Consider the following 17,734-nt stretch of genomic DNA (forward strand, 5'->3'; position numbering starts at 1 on the left):
TGTCTCTGCGCCATCTTTGACCATCAGATTGGCGTTAGGTACCATTATACGCCACTTCTCTAGTGTCACCAATTGACACTTATGGTCAAATGGATGACCTAGGCCAACAAGTGGCATCAGATACCACCAAGTATCTGTGCGGCATAACTTATAGTAACTTTTACCTTTGACATCCCATGATTTCTTCGGGTCCCGAGCTCGTAAATTTACTTTAACCCCAGTTGCACCTCACATGTGCATCATTTACTTAATCATGTGATTAAAAATTAATCCACATGTTAAGTGAGGTTTCAAAAAATACATATTCTTATGACAATGTCTGTGTGCCATAGACACAACCCTACTTGGAGGACCCAAACATTCTATTAGTAGTAATGCTACTCTCCATTGAGTTCATCTCGTTTTTGCAGATTGCAGCCATTAGTCAACTCACACGTGGTAGCCCCTCTAGCCTTGCAGTGCCGTGGCACCTTCTTCCAGCTATCGTCCACTGTTTGGCATCTCCTTCCAGGCTGCGTTTGGCCTCCAGTTGCTATCACCAGCCTCTCCACCATCAGCTGGTGCTTGCGTTTGATCTTCATAAGCCAGGCGTCAGTCTCCACACCCTCTAGTTGCCTATGTTTGGGTCTCCATTAGCCTGGCGACAGTGTAGCTGCTCCTCCTCCATTTGGCGGCATCTTCTTGCTTGCGTTTGCACTCATCAGGAGCAGCCTGACATCACCACACCCTTCTGCAGCTGTCATCTTTGTCTCCAACAACCTCTGGTGTCAGCATTTTGCAGATTGCTCTCTCTTCACAGTTCGACTGGTTGTCATAGACTTTGGATCCATCTTCGGTGGACTTCACTCTCTGACACACTGCTCTGCCCTTGAGTATCTGTACACACTTACATTCATTTGCGGTATTCATTCACTTCAGAGTTGTGTTCTTCTCTCCCTTCTTCTATTTGTGTTTGAGTTTTTGTGTTTCACAGTGGACAACCCCAAAAAGGGACTGGGCGCCCACAGTGTGGTGCCACCCTAGATAGCTACACCCTCCCTTCAGGCACCACCCTAGATAGTCTCTTGCCTATTTATAGGTTGCCTTTGTCACTCATTCTTCACGGTTGATTCATTCAGTCCGTCACCTCTTCTCTCCAGCTTCTCCACTGCCCTCGCACCCCTTCAAGAGGACATTGTGGTTCTTCATCATCTTCCTTGTGCTATGGCACCCTTGTTCCCTTGTATCACATTCGCGTCTCACTGGTACGTCATCTTTTGACACTATGTCTACTTTGCATTCAGATTATTCCTGCCTCTTCCATTTCCTTAGATGGATAACCCTGTGGCATATTTGGCGTACTCGGAATGCCTTTATTTTTGATTCAGTATCGGGCATCCATGGTCATGTGGCCCATGTTCGTGGTTTAGTGTTATGGCAAATCTCCTCTATGGTGTCAGCTGATCTAGTTCTTCTTGACATTGCTGCTCCCTAGCTGGATATTGTTTGCTCCACACTAGCTGTCCTTTCTGTGTGATATTTCTGTGTCAGAGTCTTGGTAGACTTTCATTTGTGTCTGTTTTTTCTTTGCTGACCTGATGGTCTGATGTAAATATTTACTACTTAATTATCTTCATGAAATAAGAGAGAGAGAGAGAGAGAGAGAGAGAGAGAGAGAGAGAGAGAGAGAAGGCAATATGTTGAATTCATGGATTGTGTGTGTGTGTGCGCGTGTATATAAACTAGAGGCTCATCTGTTAAATTGCCAAAAAACTTCAATTAAGTGGCCTGAAAGCTGGCCATCTGCATACTGACCTTCTACACATGCTGAAAAGTTCAAAACATGATTATCTGCTGGTCATTCACCCGTGTAAAGTTTAATTTCCACTATACCAAGTTACTCATTCAGTGGGCTAATTCCATCTATGCTATGCAGGGACATTCTTCGAGACGGAAACTTGATGTGAGTAGATTGCACCCTGTTGATAGTTACATTTAGCTGGGCCTGAATGATAAATCTTTTGAAGAAGAATGTTGATTGTTAATGAGTTTTGCTGACAGGGAGGCTAAGCTGCATAGCCAAGGATCAAGACTGGTAGGAGTCGACCAATTTGGTAACAAGTACTATGAAAAGTTGACTGCACAATTTGGTAATGCTCTACATGTAGGCTTTTCTTGGGTCCTTCCAAAAGTAGAACTGCCATTTAGAGTAGACTTATGTCGAGGTTACCTATGTTGCTTTTGTAGGTAGACATAGATGGGTAGATTATGCTGACAAAAAGAATTACAATGCATCAACTGTACCATCTGACTGGCATGGGTGGCTGCACTATATGACAGATCATTTGCCTGAACAGGTACCAATCTTTATCATCTTGCTATGCTGCTGCCAGCAGAATGATTTGGAAGAGAGTATGAAATTAAATTACAGTTTAAGATGTCAAGGACTGGCAACAAGTTTGAACCTGCCCTGCAAACTTGGGTTCCAGGAACTGTTAAGGCTTAGCTGAACTAGGAACCAATCCTAGCTTTGAACCTTATCTCCAAGGTTATGCACAGGAAAAAATTTTATCAGCAAGGGCACATCAAGAGCAAACCTAGTTGTATTGTCTCTCACATGCAATCTATAACGAGGTTAAAACTTGGATTAAGAACCAATGTTTCCAAGATACACCTCAACAAAATGGCACCTCTTTTTCATTTACTTAAATGCTTCCTTGCTACTGTGGATCTAAAACAAATATAATTGGGGGAGTAGTAGGCATTTCATCTCTCAATGCATAGGTAATTAAGAGCTTCCAATCTGTTTGTATTAGGCTCTAGCTCCTCCAATCGCTAAATCATGCATTGCATAACCTCATAAATCTTTCCAATGCATGACCACATATCATCAATAGACCTAAGCAAATGCATAACTGGCTAAATCATAGCTTTTGTATGGTTATTCTCCTCCCAAAATCCCAAATTTTCAGCATCTGCCTTTCATTTTTGACTTATAGGTGTAGAAGTTAAGGCTGAAGAAGTGAGTTCATGACTCATGAATTATTACCTCAAAGCGCCACTATACAATGCAATGAAATGCTAGAGCAAACAAAGAGAAATGCAAATGTACAACTAATGATAAACAAAATCTAATGAATGCTCAATGAAGATGCTGTACACTATAAAGAAATGCTTGACTACAAAATATAAACGCAATCGTACGACAAATGCACAGACTCATAAAGAAGCATAGTCAGGGTTAGGGTAACTTAGAGATAATGAACATAGAAGATGAATAAATCTGAAGAATGATAAATACAACGATTAATGTAGTAAGCACACTATACAAGGTGAATACTAAACCTTGAACTCTTGTGTCTCAAGGATGGGGGTAGAGAGTATGAGCTAAAGAGTATCATGCTTGGATGGATCTTGAAATGTAGTTGGCAGCTTTTGAGAATGTTTGGCAATAACAAACACAACTTTCTGATGACAAGATCTGTGACAAATGGGCAGCTTGCAGTGTAGGAAGACTCCCCATTGAAGAAGATAGGGAATCTAAAAACTCATCAATAATGACCTTTGATGTGTCAGATGACTAACAAATGAGCTCCAAAAGTGCCAAAGAAGGTATTTGAGTGTGATGAAAGAGAGCCCAAAAGTGTGAGAGAGTTATCACAGATGATCTCCTTGATGTCCTCATTGGAGTTGATGCTTATGGAGTCATACAAAGGAGTGGGAATGTGGGGCCCTTGTAGAGCTACTAGTGGATGACAGGCTATCTCTTAGTGGAGTGGATTGTAGAGTTGAAGGTGGTGGTAAAGAGCCATGGTCTTGCAATGGAACAGCCTGTAAAGTTGAAGGAGTTGTTGAGGCTCGAATTACACTCTTAACCTTAGTATGCATATAGATGCCTTATTTACTATGTATGAAATAGCCCTTGAATGTCATGTGAAGGGTGATTGTCTTGGTTATAACTCCTTGTATGCATCTTTTCGGATTTATCTTTGATATGTAATCAAAATCCTTTAGGGTGCTCTATTGGGGTTGTTGGTGTTACAACCTAAATGTCTATCTCTATCTCTTAAAAATTTGATGTCGTTTACTATGGTTTCTTCATTTAGGAAATATGTGATCAATAATATCCAGGACAGTATTGACTGTTCTTGAGTCTCTATGATGTGACCTAGAATCCTATACCAGTTTCTTGAAAATTGAATGTTGTTTTCCATCGTTTTCTCATTTAGGAAAAATGTAGACTGCAATATTTTTAGAACATCGTTTTCTTTATATTATCTACAATGTAACCTAAATTTTTGTACCATTTTCTTGAAGATTGTTTGCTGTTTTCTATCATTTTCTGAGTTAGGAAATTTATTGCTGAATTATCAGTATTTGGGGCATATTTTTGCATTGGCTATTATTCTTATGTTGCTGTGGTAGATAGGCTAATACACTTTGGTGATCTTGCTTGGTTCATGTTACATTACACTCATGATTTAGGTATCAAGCCTAGAAGAAGGAAACTTGCAAGAGACTCATGGTAGTTATGTAATTGCTGATGAGAGAAAGGTCTTCTTTTCCATGAAAGATAGGCTAATACACTTTGGTGATCTTGCTTGGTTCATGTTACATTACACTCATGATTTAGGTATCAAGCCTAGAAGAAGGAAACTTGCAAGAGACTCATGGTAGTTATGTAATTGCTGATGAGAGAAAGGTCTTCTTTTCCATGAAGGCATAGGAGATATGGTTTCTTTTTTCATAACAAAGCTTTATGATGTTTCTTGAATTTCAGTTATTTTTGAATCTTCAGCCATTTTCGTGCAGTTCTACAAGTGGAGGTTGTTAGGTCATCTCTACATTAAAATGCCCCATTTGGGTTGTTTGAAGGTGGATAGACATTGAGGCCATTTCAAGGTAGATAAACATTTAGGGTATTTCAAGGCAGACATGCATGTAGACAGATTTCTACAATTCAAGCAGTTTTGGGAGTTTTCTTCAATTAAGATATTCAAGATGTTGTGGAAAAGAAGAGGATGACTAACAAAAAGGATTCCCACCAATGAAGGAGGAGATCAAGAGCAATTCCAAGAGAATGGAATGATGGGGATAGATTGACAGGAAATAGTCCTTAGGCTAATGATGAAGAATATGAAGATGTAGAAGATAAGATTACAAAAAAGGAAGAAGAAAAGGGAGAAGATGAAGCAGAGGGTTGTCCACTTTGCTTTGGGGAAAAGAATAAAGGATTTTTAGAAGTATCTTGAAATGCAAAAATTTCAAGAATAGCCTAAATAGCTACAGTTTTAGGAATAACTTGAAGTGCTGAAATGTCTAAGGACATGCAAAAATGATAGGAATAATGTGCAACCTGATCAGATAGAGAAATTTGGTAAATATAGGAGTTTTTAGGCAATACTTGCAAAAGAGTTTTTTAGGTAACTTGAACTAGAGAAATTGCAGGAATAACCTGAATATCATAGATTGAAAACTTTGTACTTCATCATTGATGGGCTCTTGAAGGCATGAAGCTGTGAGAAAGACCTACAACCTGAAGACTCAGGGCAGTGGTTGAAGAGAAGCTTGCAAGTATTTTTGTATGGTTGATTTATGTATGCGGTTCAATGGTATCCACAAGAAGCTTTTTTTTGCAAGGAGGGTTTAGGCTCAAGGATGGATAGAGCATGGAAAACACTGAGTTCTTTTGAGAATGTACTTGATAATGCGTATGAATGGCATGATGACCATGAAGGCCAGAGTTAAGTCTTGTTCAAGTTTGAAGCATGTTCAGAGATTGCTTAGAGCAGTTGAGAAGATTAAGGAGAAATATGAAGATGTTTTGGTTTTAGATTTGGACTCAAGTTCAAGTGATAATGATGATTGTGATCCTTTACCAATTGTTTTGCCAAAGATTGAGGTTGAGGGAGTAAGAGAGGACAAGAGCTAAAGTAGCCAAGGATCCTTGAGTGCCCCAAACCCAACAAAGGAGCTTACCAATGGGAGAGTGGAGCATCATATACCTTGCATCAACAACTTAAAGGTATTTTTCATATTTTGGTTTCTTGTAAATTGTCATAATCAATCTTCAATCAGTTTTACTGAAGATGAAAGAAGTAATGAAGTTATCATTAAGGAAATGGATCAGTTTGGTGATCAAGAAGATCAGTTATATGTTCAAGAAGATGATGTTGTCATGGATGAAAATAATGAGGATAATGGTTTTCTCAATGAAGTTGCTATTATGGATGATTTTCTTGGTTCTCTAATTGGTTTTGAGAAGGATAATCAGCAAGGAAGCTAGATTTCAATGAAGAGGCTTTGCAACTACTTGAAATGCCATTACCTGTAGTGCCAAATTCATCATTTTCAGCATGCTGAATATTATTTCAGGTCATTATACGGTTCAGCATGAAAAAATTCAGCAAGTTTATGCTGCTGTAAACTTTCAGGTTGATTTACAGAAATCATTCCATTTGTGTGGTTTTGATGAATATTTACAAGGGATATGCTCCATGAATTGATCTTCAAATGCGATGGTGCAATAGCTTTCTCCAGAGTTGGAAAAGGAAAGGAATGCATTAGAAATTGCAGCAGTTGAAGCTTTATTTGTTATCAATTGACTTTAAAAAGAGAAAGCTTTGCTTCAACAAGAGGTTTCTCATGCCAAGAATGTAATGAAATTCCAAGTTTTACATTGTTTTGAGGTTATTAATGCTCTTGAGGAAGTTGTTTTTGAGAAGGATAATGAAATTGCTGATTTGCATACTCAATTAGTATTTTCTCATGTTCCAAGTCAAGATGTTATTTTTTGAGGATGTGTATGCACAAACAATTAGTTTGGTGGATGAAGTAGAGGCTGATGAGGAGGAGTTGTTTCTTTAGAAAAAATTATCCATAGTATTAGTGTTTGAAATAGAGGTGGACATCATTATTAAAGGGTACCAAGAGCAGTCCACTATGGCTGAAAATAAGGTTCCTGAACAACAAACTATTAAATTTGTAGATCAAAACTGGTCAGGATAGCATCTTGAAGATCCTTGTGCAAGTCGAACAATTTGGAGTTTAGGAAAGTTCATGGAATGAACTAGATAAATTATTTCAGAATTTTGGAACTAATAATCTTGAATCAAAATAGCAAGGGAAATATCAAAATTAGGAAACTGAGGAAGCTCGGTGTATGGACAGCTCAAATGTGCATGATGAAGAAGGACAGAAGGCTATTATTCAAACTAAGCAAAGATGTGAACACACTATGAGAAGCTTTGAAAGAGTGGGTGGCGAAGTACAGGAGGTTAATTTGAATGAGGAAGGAGAGGCTAAACCCATCAAAGTAAGCATATATTTTTGTTTTTTGACTCGGGTGCCTAATTAGGCTCAAAGGTGGAACATTGTACAACTAGCTTATATGTGATGTCCTCTTCAATCACTCATCTCGCTTTTGCTACTTCCTTTAGGAACACGTTCCTTGGAAGACTCTGCTTACCAACCAAATGACGGAGCATGGATAGGGACCTAGTACCCCAGTTCAAGGTTCCAAGTAGTGCCCAGTTCAAGGATCCACGTAGTGGAAGGAATTTATATTGAGGAGCATTTTAGGAAAGATCTCATAAAGTTGTGTAAGGAATTTCAAGACATATTTTGCATGGAATTATATTGACATGAAAGGCTTTGATCCCACGGTATTTTAGCATTAAACCAACTTGAAGAAGGATGCCAAATTGATCATACAAAAACGAAAATTAAATGTAGCAATAATTTCTGACATTTTTTCAATCCTATTCATGAATTTTCTTTTCAATGATATTGTGGGATATGAGATGTACAGCTTCTTGGATGAATTTTTAGGGCTCCATCAAATTTTAATAATATAGGAGTGCTTAAGTCTAGTGGTAGTATCAAATTTATAAGATGGAATGTAGAAACCTGATATTTTGCAATGTGAATTCTTGAAACTACAAGTCGAGCTCGTACAATAGTAATGGAAAGTGTTGCAGTATTTTAAAATGCAGGATATAAAGTAGAAAGTTTTGCAACAATCTCAAAAACAATGATTACAGCAACAACTTGAAGATGAAAAGTTTCAAGAATCTAAAAATAGGTTGGAAAGTCAGCAAATACATGTTCTATCAGTTTGGATCAATACCAAGCAATGCTTTGTAGATGACATGATTCAAAATGAAGTTATGGAAGATTATGATGTAGATGCAGATGTAGTTATGTATTGTTTTCTTTTGTAGGTTTTGGTGGATTATCTTGCATATTTCTTTAGTAATGCAATTTCTTGTTCGAGATTCAAGTTGTGTGGTACATTGCCATTCATCTCTTATGATGCAGATGTTGGAGCGTCATTGAAAATTTTCTTGATTGATGTAACTACTACTTGTCAGTGGAGTGGTGATCTACTTGTTCAGTCATGGTTCTATATCTTCATTCTCTATGATGCTCTATGGATGTCATTATATTTAATGGGTTTCTAGCCATGGCATATTGCTTTGAATTGGTTGCATTATATTTCAATTTGGATGAAGGGATATGTGGGTTCACGTCATGGCTACCATGCAAGCATCCATTGGGCTGTGGGGCAGGTGTTGAGCCTCGAATTACACTCTTAACTTTAGTATGCATGTAGATGCCTTGTTTTCTATCACGTCATGGCTACCATGCAAGCATCCATTGGGCTGTGGGGTAAGTGTTGAGCCTCGAATTACACTCTTAACTTTAGTATGCATGTAGATGCCTTGTTTTCTATGTATGAATCGATTCTTAAATATCACGTGAAGGGTGATTGTCTTGGTGGTAACTCCTTGTATGCATCTTTTTGTATCTATCTTTGATATGTAATCGAAATCCTTCAAGATGGTACCCTATTGGGGTTGTTGAGGTCATCAATAAATGTCTATCTCAGTCTCTCGAAAATTTGATGTCATTTACTATGGTTTCTTCATTCAGGAAATATGTGATAGTAATATTCAGGACGATGACTATTATTGGTTGTCTATGATGCGACTTGAAATCCTATACCATTTTCGTAAAAATTGAATACCTTTTTCTATCATTTCCTCATTTAGGAAGAATGTAGACTACAATATTTTTAGGACATTGTTTTCCCTCTATTGTTTACAATGTCACTCGAATTTTTGTACCATTTTCTTCAAGATTCTTTGCTATTTTCTATCATTTTCTAAGTGAGGAAATTTATTGCTGAATTATGAGTATTTAGGGTAGGTTTCTGTATAGATTGTTATTCTTATGTTGTTGTGGTATTTTAGGCCAATATAGGAGTCAAACAACTTTTGTCTCTTGGTGGATTGGTTTGCTGAAAAGATGGTAGCCAATAGCCTCCATCTATTGGTGGAGTGGATTGGGGAGTCCAAGATCGTAGAAGCTACGTGGAAGAAGCCTTTGTAGCTCATCATGGTAGTCTCCAAGAAGGGGAACTTATTATCTCTTAAAAGTCTTAGAGCCTCCTTTTGCTTGTAAGGGCTTAGTGCATATCATTTGTGTCTTATTGCCTTGTGCATACTGATGCACAACCATCTTTGTTGCCCATAATGGGGAGATAACACAAGGAAGGCTAGGGGTGGATGCATATACTTCGGTGGTGTAGGAAGCAAAGATTGATGACAACAGTCTTTGGTGGAGTGACCATTCTTGTCATGATAGGTGCACTTGCATGTGTTTGTGCCTTTGGAGAAGCCTTGGCACAAATTGTCAAATCTTTAAAGGAAGGATGGGAGGAAGAATAAGATCATGGTATCTCCCAAATGATGAAGTGGAATGAGGAAGAATCTAGAATTTGAGTGTTGCCGGTATTCGCAACTTTTATTTGTCTTCACTAACAAGGATGTTTAGCCCTCTATGCAGCTTTGCTCAAATACCAATTCGAGAAATGGTGGGGTTTGTAGGGAGAAACATGGTATATATGACAAATGCTATGGCAAAGAACTCAAAAACACAAAAGAAGAATGAAGTAATGAATAATGCTCAATGCATCATGTTGAATGCTAATATAGTGGAGTGAGAGAGAGCCTTGGGGTGGCCGTATCTTTAGGACTGATATTGTGATGATCAAAGTTGAATGGGTATCATTGATTAGAGCTTGAAGATGATTGCATTGTCCTCGTTGATTAGGCAACAACACTTGTTAAGATATATATCACAACACTATATATACAAAGTTTGTATTTTTTCTATTAATGTTCACATTTAATCATTTGAACTTGTTTTCTTACCTCTAATGAGATATATAAAGTACATTAGAGCTGGCCATTGATGAGTGGTCACAGGTTATGGTGGGCACATGCAGTGGGCTAGAAAAAAGATAGTACACACTTTTACCTATATGACCCGATTGGGCACTTGTGATTGGAACTCAAGCATATTAGGGTTAGGCTCGCACAGAGAAATGATTAATGCCTTGAAGTGTGGACTAGATGTGCCAAAATAGATAGTTACAATCAACAAGATGGTATGATCACGAAATATTTCTACGATGTATATGTGTAGGTTGCAAGCTTCAAATTTGCATATTTTTGCATAGAAAACTCGTATGAGGATTTTAGCACGGTTCTGTTAATGTGCTAAAAAAGATCTTTCGCATGATATCCATATTGGGAGGGTTCCTAAATTTTAGGAGCCTTGGATTGGCATAATAATGATAGTCCTAAAAAGTGGGGATACAATTTTGAAAATAGAAAGTTTTGTGTTTTGGCAATGCTTTCTAAAACTTTTTGCTTCTATTCTTGACAATCCTTAGTCCAAAATGGAAGGCCATAGAGAAGAGACAAGTGTTAGGGCACTTGTCACACAAGCTTCCAAGCTTTCCACCACTTGTCACATCTATCCTTTTCTTTTGTCACACTAACTCTCCCTTCTTTCTATAATGAGAGCTCGTTTCTCCTCATTCTACATTAGTTTTCTTGGTTGTAAGCTCTTGTACAATAGTTGAAGGTACCCTAAAGTTGGCTCCATCCATCTCCATCCTCATTCTCTACTCATCATTATCGAATATCTCCAAATTCATTGTGACATCTCTTTTTCGAGCTCTTTTTTAATTTCAAGAATAAGAAGCAACCCATACCAATGTATTACTGATCAATAATGAATAAATGCCGATTTCCCGTCTTTCTACTTTTATTTTGTAACAAAATCTGTTGTTTTTTTTGCATAGTAAGTGATGCATTACAAGATCTTTTAACTTGTGAGAGTGAGAAATACTACTCACTCTTAGGTTGATTGTAATTGAGCTTTTCCCTAGGGACTTAGGTTGAGTAGAAATACATTCCTTCCTCGGCATGGGGCTCGGGGGGAGGTTTTGTTTGCCTATCTTCAATCCTCAATTTGTCTCCAGTTCTTGTAAGTGCTCATGGCTGTAATTTTTTGGATAATTATCATGCTTAGTCAAAGATTTTGGAGAAGAGACTAGTGATGAAGGTTAGCAATAGAAGGAGCAAAACACAATCCTTCGGAGATGTCGGTGATGTAGGCGAGCTGGTTTGATGAAGATGGAAGCAATGTAGAGTGATCAGCAGCATAAACGTAGATCTCAGCAACGGTAGAGATAACACCTCTCCATTTGGGGGTTGGAGGTTGTGCACTATTGGAAGGGGCATGTCCATAGGAAACACAGCTATAGGAGGACTCCAAACTGGTTACAATGAAGCAAGAAGATGCCACCCATAGTTGCTTGAAACATCATTCCGGAGGTCCGAAGTGGAAACATGAAATGGACAGAAATGTTTCAAGCCAACAGTTTTGGGATACGTAGGGTCTACTCCAATTCGGGCCTCTTTTTCACTTCACAAGGTGCATGTGTAGTTTGTACCTATTCTTCTCAGCCCCTTGCTGCTCACTCTCTTTAGGTGCTATTTGCTTCTCCTATTGTAGATCTACTGTTGTGTGTAGCCCCTAAACCCTAAATCCCTCATTCTTCAGTTTCATAATCTTTTTCCTTGCCTGTCCACACTATTTGTAGCTGTTTTCCCTCAGATTTGCAGCTATTTTTCGTTCTTTCTAGCAAGTTATCCCTCTTTCTATTTGTCCTTCACTGCCGACAATCATTAGAGCTGGTTTTCCCCCCTTTTGCTGCTATTCCTCTCTATTTCTAGCAAGCTACAACCATGGTGAAGGAAACTTTTTTTTTTGAGTCTATATTACGTAGTACGAGTCTATATTGTTGGCATCATCATTCATGGCATAGTGTACTCTTTTATATTGATTTCTAAAACTTGATCTTGAAAAGTTTTTGAAACTCATGTGTTGTGATTTTAGTGTTTGGCAGTATCATGTATGCTGTCAAATCTCTTCTAATGCTACATGTAAAATCTATGTTATTGAAGAATTTAAGTGTGTTGGTACAAAGGTTTGTACGACTTTATAATCAGGTTTCCAACAAGGGAAAGATGGTTGCTAGCATGTAGCAAGAGGTATGATAGATGGGTAGCTAGGTCTGCTACTATGCTCGTGGACATTCGGATGGACGCTCTAGTAGCATTTGTCATGGTGGTTATGAAGTTACCTAGTGCGAATGCACTAGGGCACTTCGGCGTTAGGGTAGTTGAGTCCTTTTAATAGGACTCAAGGCCCAATTATGCACATTCATTGTGTGATCGCCACTCTTAGACTCTTGGCCCATTTACTAACCCATCCATACACCAGGATAGCGTGGGCTGGTTGTATGGGACGCGAACCCTTGGAATGTGATCGTAACACAGAGTACTGCTAGCTATGAGGATTGGAGATTAGGCCATTTGGCTCTATGCTGGGAGGTGAGTTTGATGTCCAATTCCTTTTATGATGAGTTTGGCTTGGGTCATGTCTCGTGTGTATGTTGGATCCTAGGGGGACGTTTCATTGGTATTAGAGTGTTAGCCTGCAATTGGACATGAGATCCAATGACGTGCACAAAATCGCGTTTGTTTGTGGAACCGTGATGGTATACACCTGATAGGTATGCCTTTATCTTGTTAAGGGTGGCATGAGACACTGCTAGTGCAAGGGGTGTGCATGATGGGCATGTGTTGTGGGTGGTGGGTACGAAAATGATGGTTCATGCTTGATAGGTGCATCTTTATCTCGTTAAGGGTGGTATGGGACACTGTTGGCGGGAGGGGTGTGTATGGGAGACGTGTTGTGGGTGGTGGGTACGAAAACAAGGTATATTTCTTGTTTTGTACTCGTGCTTGGGTTTTGTGTTGGGGCTATGCTTTCATAAGGATTTTTTTGATAGTTGATCATCAAAGTTCGGGGAGTTGCGACTCTAGGGCTATGGCAGACCAATGCTAGATGCTGAAACCTTGTAGCTTGGATAAGCATAAAATTTTCTTTACCAGCAAAATTTATTTAATGCTAATACTAGCATTACTTTTAATATTAATGTAATAGTAAATGCCAATTCGGAATTAACATTTAATGTTTACGCTAGTATTATAATAAAATTGTGTACCACCAATATCTTTATGCTTGTAGTAAAATTTACTATCAATGTTTGTAGAGGTTGTGTGTGTGTGGAGAGAGAAAGAAAGAAGAAAGAAAGTTATATTAACGTCTACAACAAGCCAAGTTGGCCTATGAGACCAAAATGTTGCATACAAAATGTTTGGGAGATTTCAAAAGTCCTAGTGAAGCTAACATTTATGCTACGTTGAACTAAATTGAGTAGGTACAAAATGATACCTAGACTAGATACAATCTAGAGGTACTCCCAGTGCGGTGTGGAACTGCTCCTGGAGTGTTCATCCTAGGATGTCCCCTGGGTCGGTCTAACATGGAGAGACTAAAGCGCAGGGCAGAGCCCTCCGATGGCGGCGTAGTATCCCTTGTATCTTCGACATGTGTCTTCTGCGGGGATGGGGCCGGCGGGGTGTGGGCGCCGGGCTTTGCCTCTTGCTGTGGCTATTTCTAAGGTGGTCCCCCGGGGTCGGGAGGCCGGTTGGGCTGGTGGGGGCTCGGTGGTGGGGAGGGTAGCTGGTATTTGGTAGAATTTGTTGAGTGTGCGTTGGTTGGTGGCTCCTTGTCTTTGCTCCGTGTCAGAGAAGGTGAATTAGAGGCAAGCGGAGGCACGTGGAAGCTCGAGGGAGGGGGATGAATAAGATGAAGCAGATGATGGTGGACAAGATGTCCATCAAATTGACGAACTGTTCATTACTTGTCAGACTTTCCATTGACATGTGGACCGTGGGTGCTTTTGAAAAAGGATTGCGTGGTAGTGGGAGGGGACGATTTGCTTGAGTGATGGGCTTGCGTGGTAGCCGTGAGGCTCTTAGCTATTGGCGTGTCCTTCTGTATCATGGATGCGTTCTTCTCATTAAGTGGTATGTCTTTTTTTTGACTTCATATTCTCTTCGATCTTTTTTTAAAGTCAAGCATCGATTGAAAGTCAAATGACTTTAAGGCATCTTCTTTAAGATCGAAGCTAACCCCATAAGGTGCCCCCCAACTTATTGTCCCCCCTACCCCAACCACAAAAAAAAAGAGAGTGTTTTGCATTAAATACAAAACAATTTTTCGAGTTTTGCAGACTGTCTTTGTTACGATTTGCTCTCCTCTCTCGTGCTCTTTGGTCTCCAAGCTTCAACGTCTCTTATTTTTCCAAAACTTCTTACCTTCTCTCTACTCCTTTCTCTTATTGATACTATGATTTTTCTTGGAATGTTTCTCTTTGATGCACCTGTTTCCATTGAACCTTAGCACATGGAGGATGCTCGTCTAGTTTCCCCCGAACTCAAACACATGTATAGGCAGCATCGCGAAGCTTCTTCTTCTTTCAAGTTTCAAGGAGATTTGTCCATTGTGGAGATTCTGTAAGCTCAAGTGAAGGAAATGCAGTGGCAATTAGTCGAAGTGCGCACTTCCCATTTTCTATTTATGCCCGAGTCCATGAGGACGTTGTGTCTTTAATTCCAATGTGATCCCTTTAAAGGAGAAAAGAAGGAATGTGATGAGGTGAACATCGATTCATGGTTGGTCAAGTGGACGGTGTATTTTAATTTGTATCAATTAGATGACGTCCAACGCATTGGGTAGATACAAATCGTGTTACAAGGGAAGGCGTATGCTTGGTGGACGGGCTTATGCCCTAAGCCGGTGACTTGGGGCAAAATTTCAATCCGTTTTTTGAAAACGTTTTGTGACCGATGATTGGATTGAAAATTTTCAAAAATTATTTGAGCTTGATATGGGAAAGAAGAGCGTGGATAGATACTCTCAGAAATTCAAAGATTTATTGCATAAAACAAAGGCCTTGGACCATCCTTAACCACTGCTCTACATGCGTTATCGTTTTGCATTGCTGTCGGACTACCAAAATGAGTTGCTTTGCAATCCTCTTTACTCACTCGAGAACGTCTATAGATATGCAAAGAACTTTCATAATACTTTGGCTGCAAGTAGGGGCAGCCAATTGACTAGGGTTTTCCATGGAGCTGCCTTAATCTTTAAGTCGAAGAAGTCATCTATCCCGGCGGCAACTTGTCAACCTACTTCGAAGTTACATAAGAAAAAAGATGGCAAGCATAAGATCACTTGCAACGACAAGGATTGCTTGAAGGATCGTTGTTTCGCTTGCTATCAAACGGGTCATTTTTGCGGTGATTGTGAGTGTCCCAATAACAAAAAGACTAAGTCTACTCTCAGGATTTCGATACATGCTTTTGAGGCTCCAAGTATTTCTCTTGAAATTTTATTTGAAGAGTGTTTTGCTAATGCTAGCAATAGCAACAGTAGTTCTATTAATAAAACTGTTTTTGGCTTGCTTGATCTTTTAAAGGTCACAAGGCATATAAATGGCCAAGACACTATAGTTTTATTTGAGAATGGTTCTACTCATAATTTTATTTCTTCTCGCTTGATGCAAAGACTGCAACTCCACATGACACTTGCTAAATGAGTTTATCATGTTCAATATGTGGAGGGCCCTTCAATGGATTACTGGAATCGAATGATGCTAAACTTGGATTCTTCAATCTAAGGGTACTAGTAGATCATGGATTTTTGACTTATGAGCCTCGATCATATCAATGTCATTCTAGGCATGCCACGGTTCTTTGAAAAATACTTCTCCTTGTATATTGTTTATAAAAATCATGTATTCTCTTTGGAGCTTGATGGTCATTTCTGTGTGAGGGCTTTTTATCATTCGAGATCACAAAAAATAATGCATATATGATTTCAGCAATGGAGTTTACTCAATGTTTTTCTGATCCAACTGCTACTACTTGGTGGGAATAAAGGGCCACCATGCCTTTTATATGTATACGGTGTGAATGCACCCTTAGTACTTGCACTTTACATATATCTATCTCTAAAACCTAAAAGAGGTACACTCTATTTTGTACCCACACATCGTGCATCTCTCACTTTGTAGTCTCTACTTTCTACTGTTGCTAACGTTTCTCTCTCTCTCTTTGCCATTGCCATCGTTGACCATGGCATCTCCATTGCACATCGGGCTCTTTAAACTAGTATCAGAGCGCACTTCCCAACGTTCGCTTGAGCTGTAGCAGCTCATCCCACATAAAGAGAGAAACATGTTGACTTTAGTTCTGATCGGTTTGCAGGTCACGTAGACTAGGCGTAGGTCACAGGCAAGTTGCAGGTCACAATCAGTTGTAGGTCAGTGTTTGCAGTTAGATGCAGGTTTAGTGCAGGTCATGTGGAGATGACCGATAGTCATGCAATAGTTTCGGCGGCAGTTCCTAGGTCGGCGCAAGTCAATGCAGGTCAAGCATTGGTCCCGTGCAGCAGCCGTAGACAGGTCCATGTTTTTTTTTCTTGACAAAAAATCACGTTTATTTCAAAAGTTCGCCCTTTAGCAAATTTTCGGGTTGTCACGTGCGTGTAAGCATAGATTGACAAATCTTAGAGATTGCGCATGCATTTACTCCTAAAAGTTGGGACGTGTGACGTATACTTGGACTCCGGAGATTCTTGACTGAGTAAAATTTGCACACTTTCGGGTCTCAGAAATTGGGGCTTTTCATATATTTGTGGAAATTGCATTGTGACAAGTATAATTTCGTGAAATTTTGACACATTGGACCCTGCGCAATTTGGGGCTTTCGCAAAATTTGCAAAATTTGTGTCAAATTCGTTTTTGACATGCATTTGTAGTACAATTTTTATGCAAATTGAGCACATTGGACCGTGGAAAAATTTGGGGCTTTTGCGAAATTTTAGTAAAATTGGATTGTGGAATCTACTTAGGAGTTATGCTTGATGCAATCTGAGTAGTTTGAGCAGAGAAATTTTGGGGCTTTTGACCGTGTGAGTCAAATTTGTGTCCATGATGAATTTGGAGCGAAAATTGCAGCTAAATTTTGGGGCTTTCTCATGCAATTTGATGTATTAGCCCATGGCAAGATGCAATTACTTGTGGTGTGCTGTAGCACATATTTTGTGAATCTGAAAATTGATTTGCAGATCTGAAATTTCTGCAATTACTTGGTTTTTCATTGCTGGTTGGTACTTTTTTTGTACCTTGGTCACTTGTTAGACAGTTGGGCTTACATTTGTTGACTTTTGAGTCATTTTTTAGGCTGTGAATCATGGTTGGCAACAGTGGTAGCAACAATCTTTTGCACATTAAGAAGATTGAGGATGCACACAACTTTGCTATATGGCAGAAGCAGTGCTATAATGTCTTGGTGCAGAAGAAACATGTAAAGCCCGTAAAGGCAAAATGTATAAAACGAACATCCGTGGATCAAGATGAGTGGGATGAGCTAGATGAGCTTGCACACTCTACTATAGAGCTTTTTGTGTCAGACACTTT

At 39.3% G+C, this 17,734-nt stretch overlaps 1 protein-coding gene across 2 annotated transcripts in view; it reads left to right on the forward strand.

Moving 5' to 3' along the window:
• Positions 1–17,734, forward strand: part of LOC148025346 (NADH:ubiquinone oxidoreductase, 17.2kDa subunit) — a 75,123-nt gene that overhangs the window by 36,979 nt on the left and 20,410 nt on the right. For both annotated transcript variants that reach the window (XM_087692387.1, XM_087692386.1), the window contains exons 2-4: positions 1,916–1,942; positions 2,041–2,129; positions 2,227–2,336. In XM_087692387.1, coding sequence (XP_087548513.1) covers positions 1,916–1,942; positions 2,041–2,129; positions 2,227–2,336 — 226 coding nt within the window. The remainder of the gene's footprint in view (positions 1–1,915; positions 1,943–2,040; positions 2,130–2,226; positions 2,337–17,734) is intronic.

This window comes from Lygodium microphyllum, chromosome 14, assembly GCF_053477565.2.
Source record: "Lygodium microphyllum isolate KBCC chromosome 14, Lygodium_microphyllum_v1.1.10, whole genome shotgun sequence".
Lineage (NCBI taxonomy): Eukaryota > Viridiplantae > Streptophyta > Polypodiopsida > Schizaeales > Lygodiaceae > Lygodium > Lygodium microphyllum.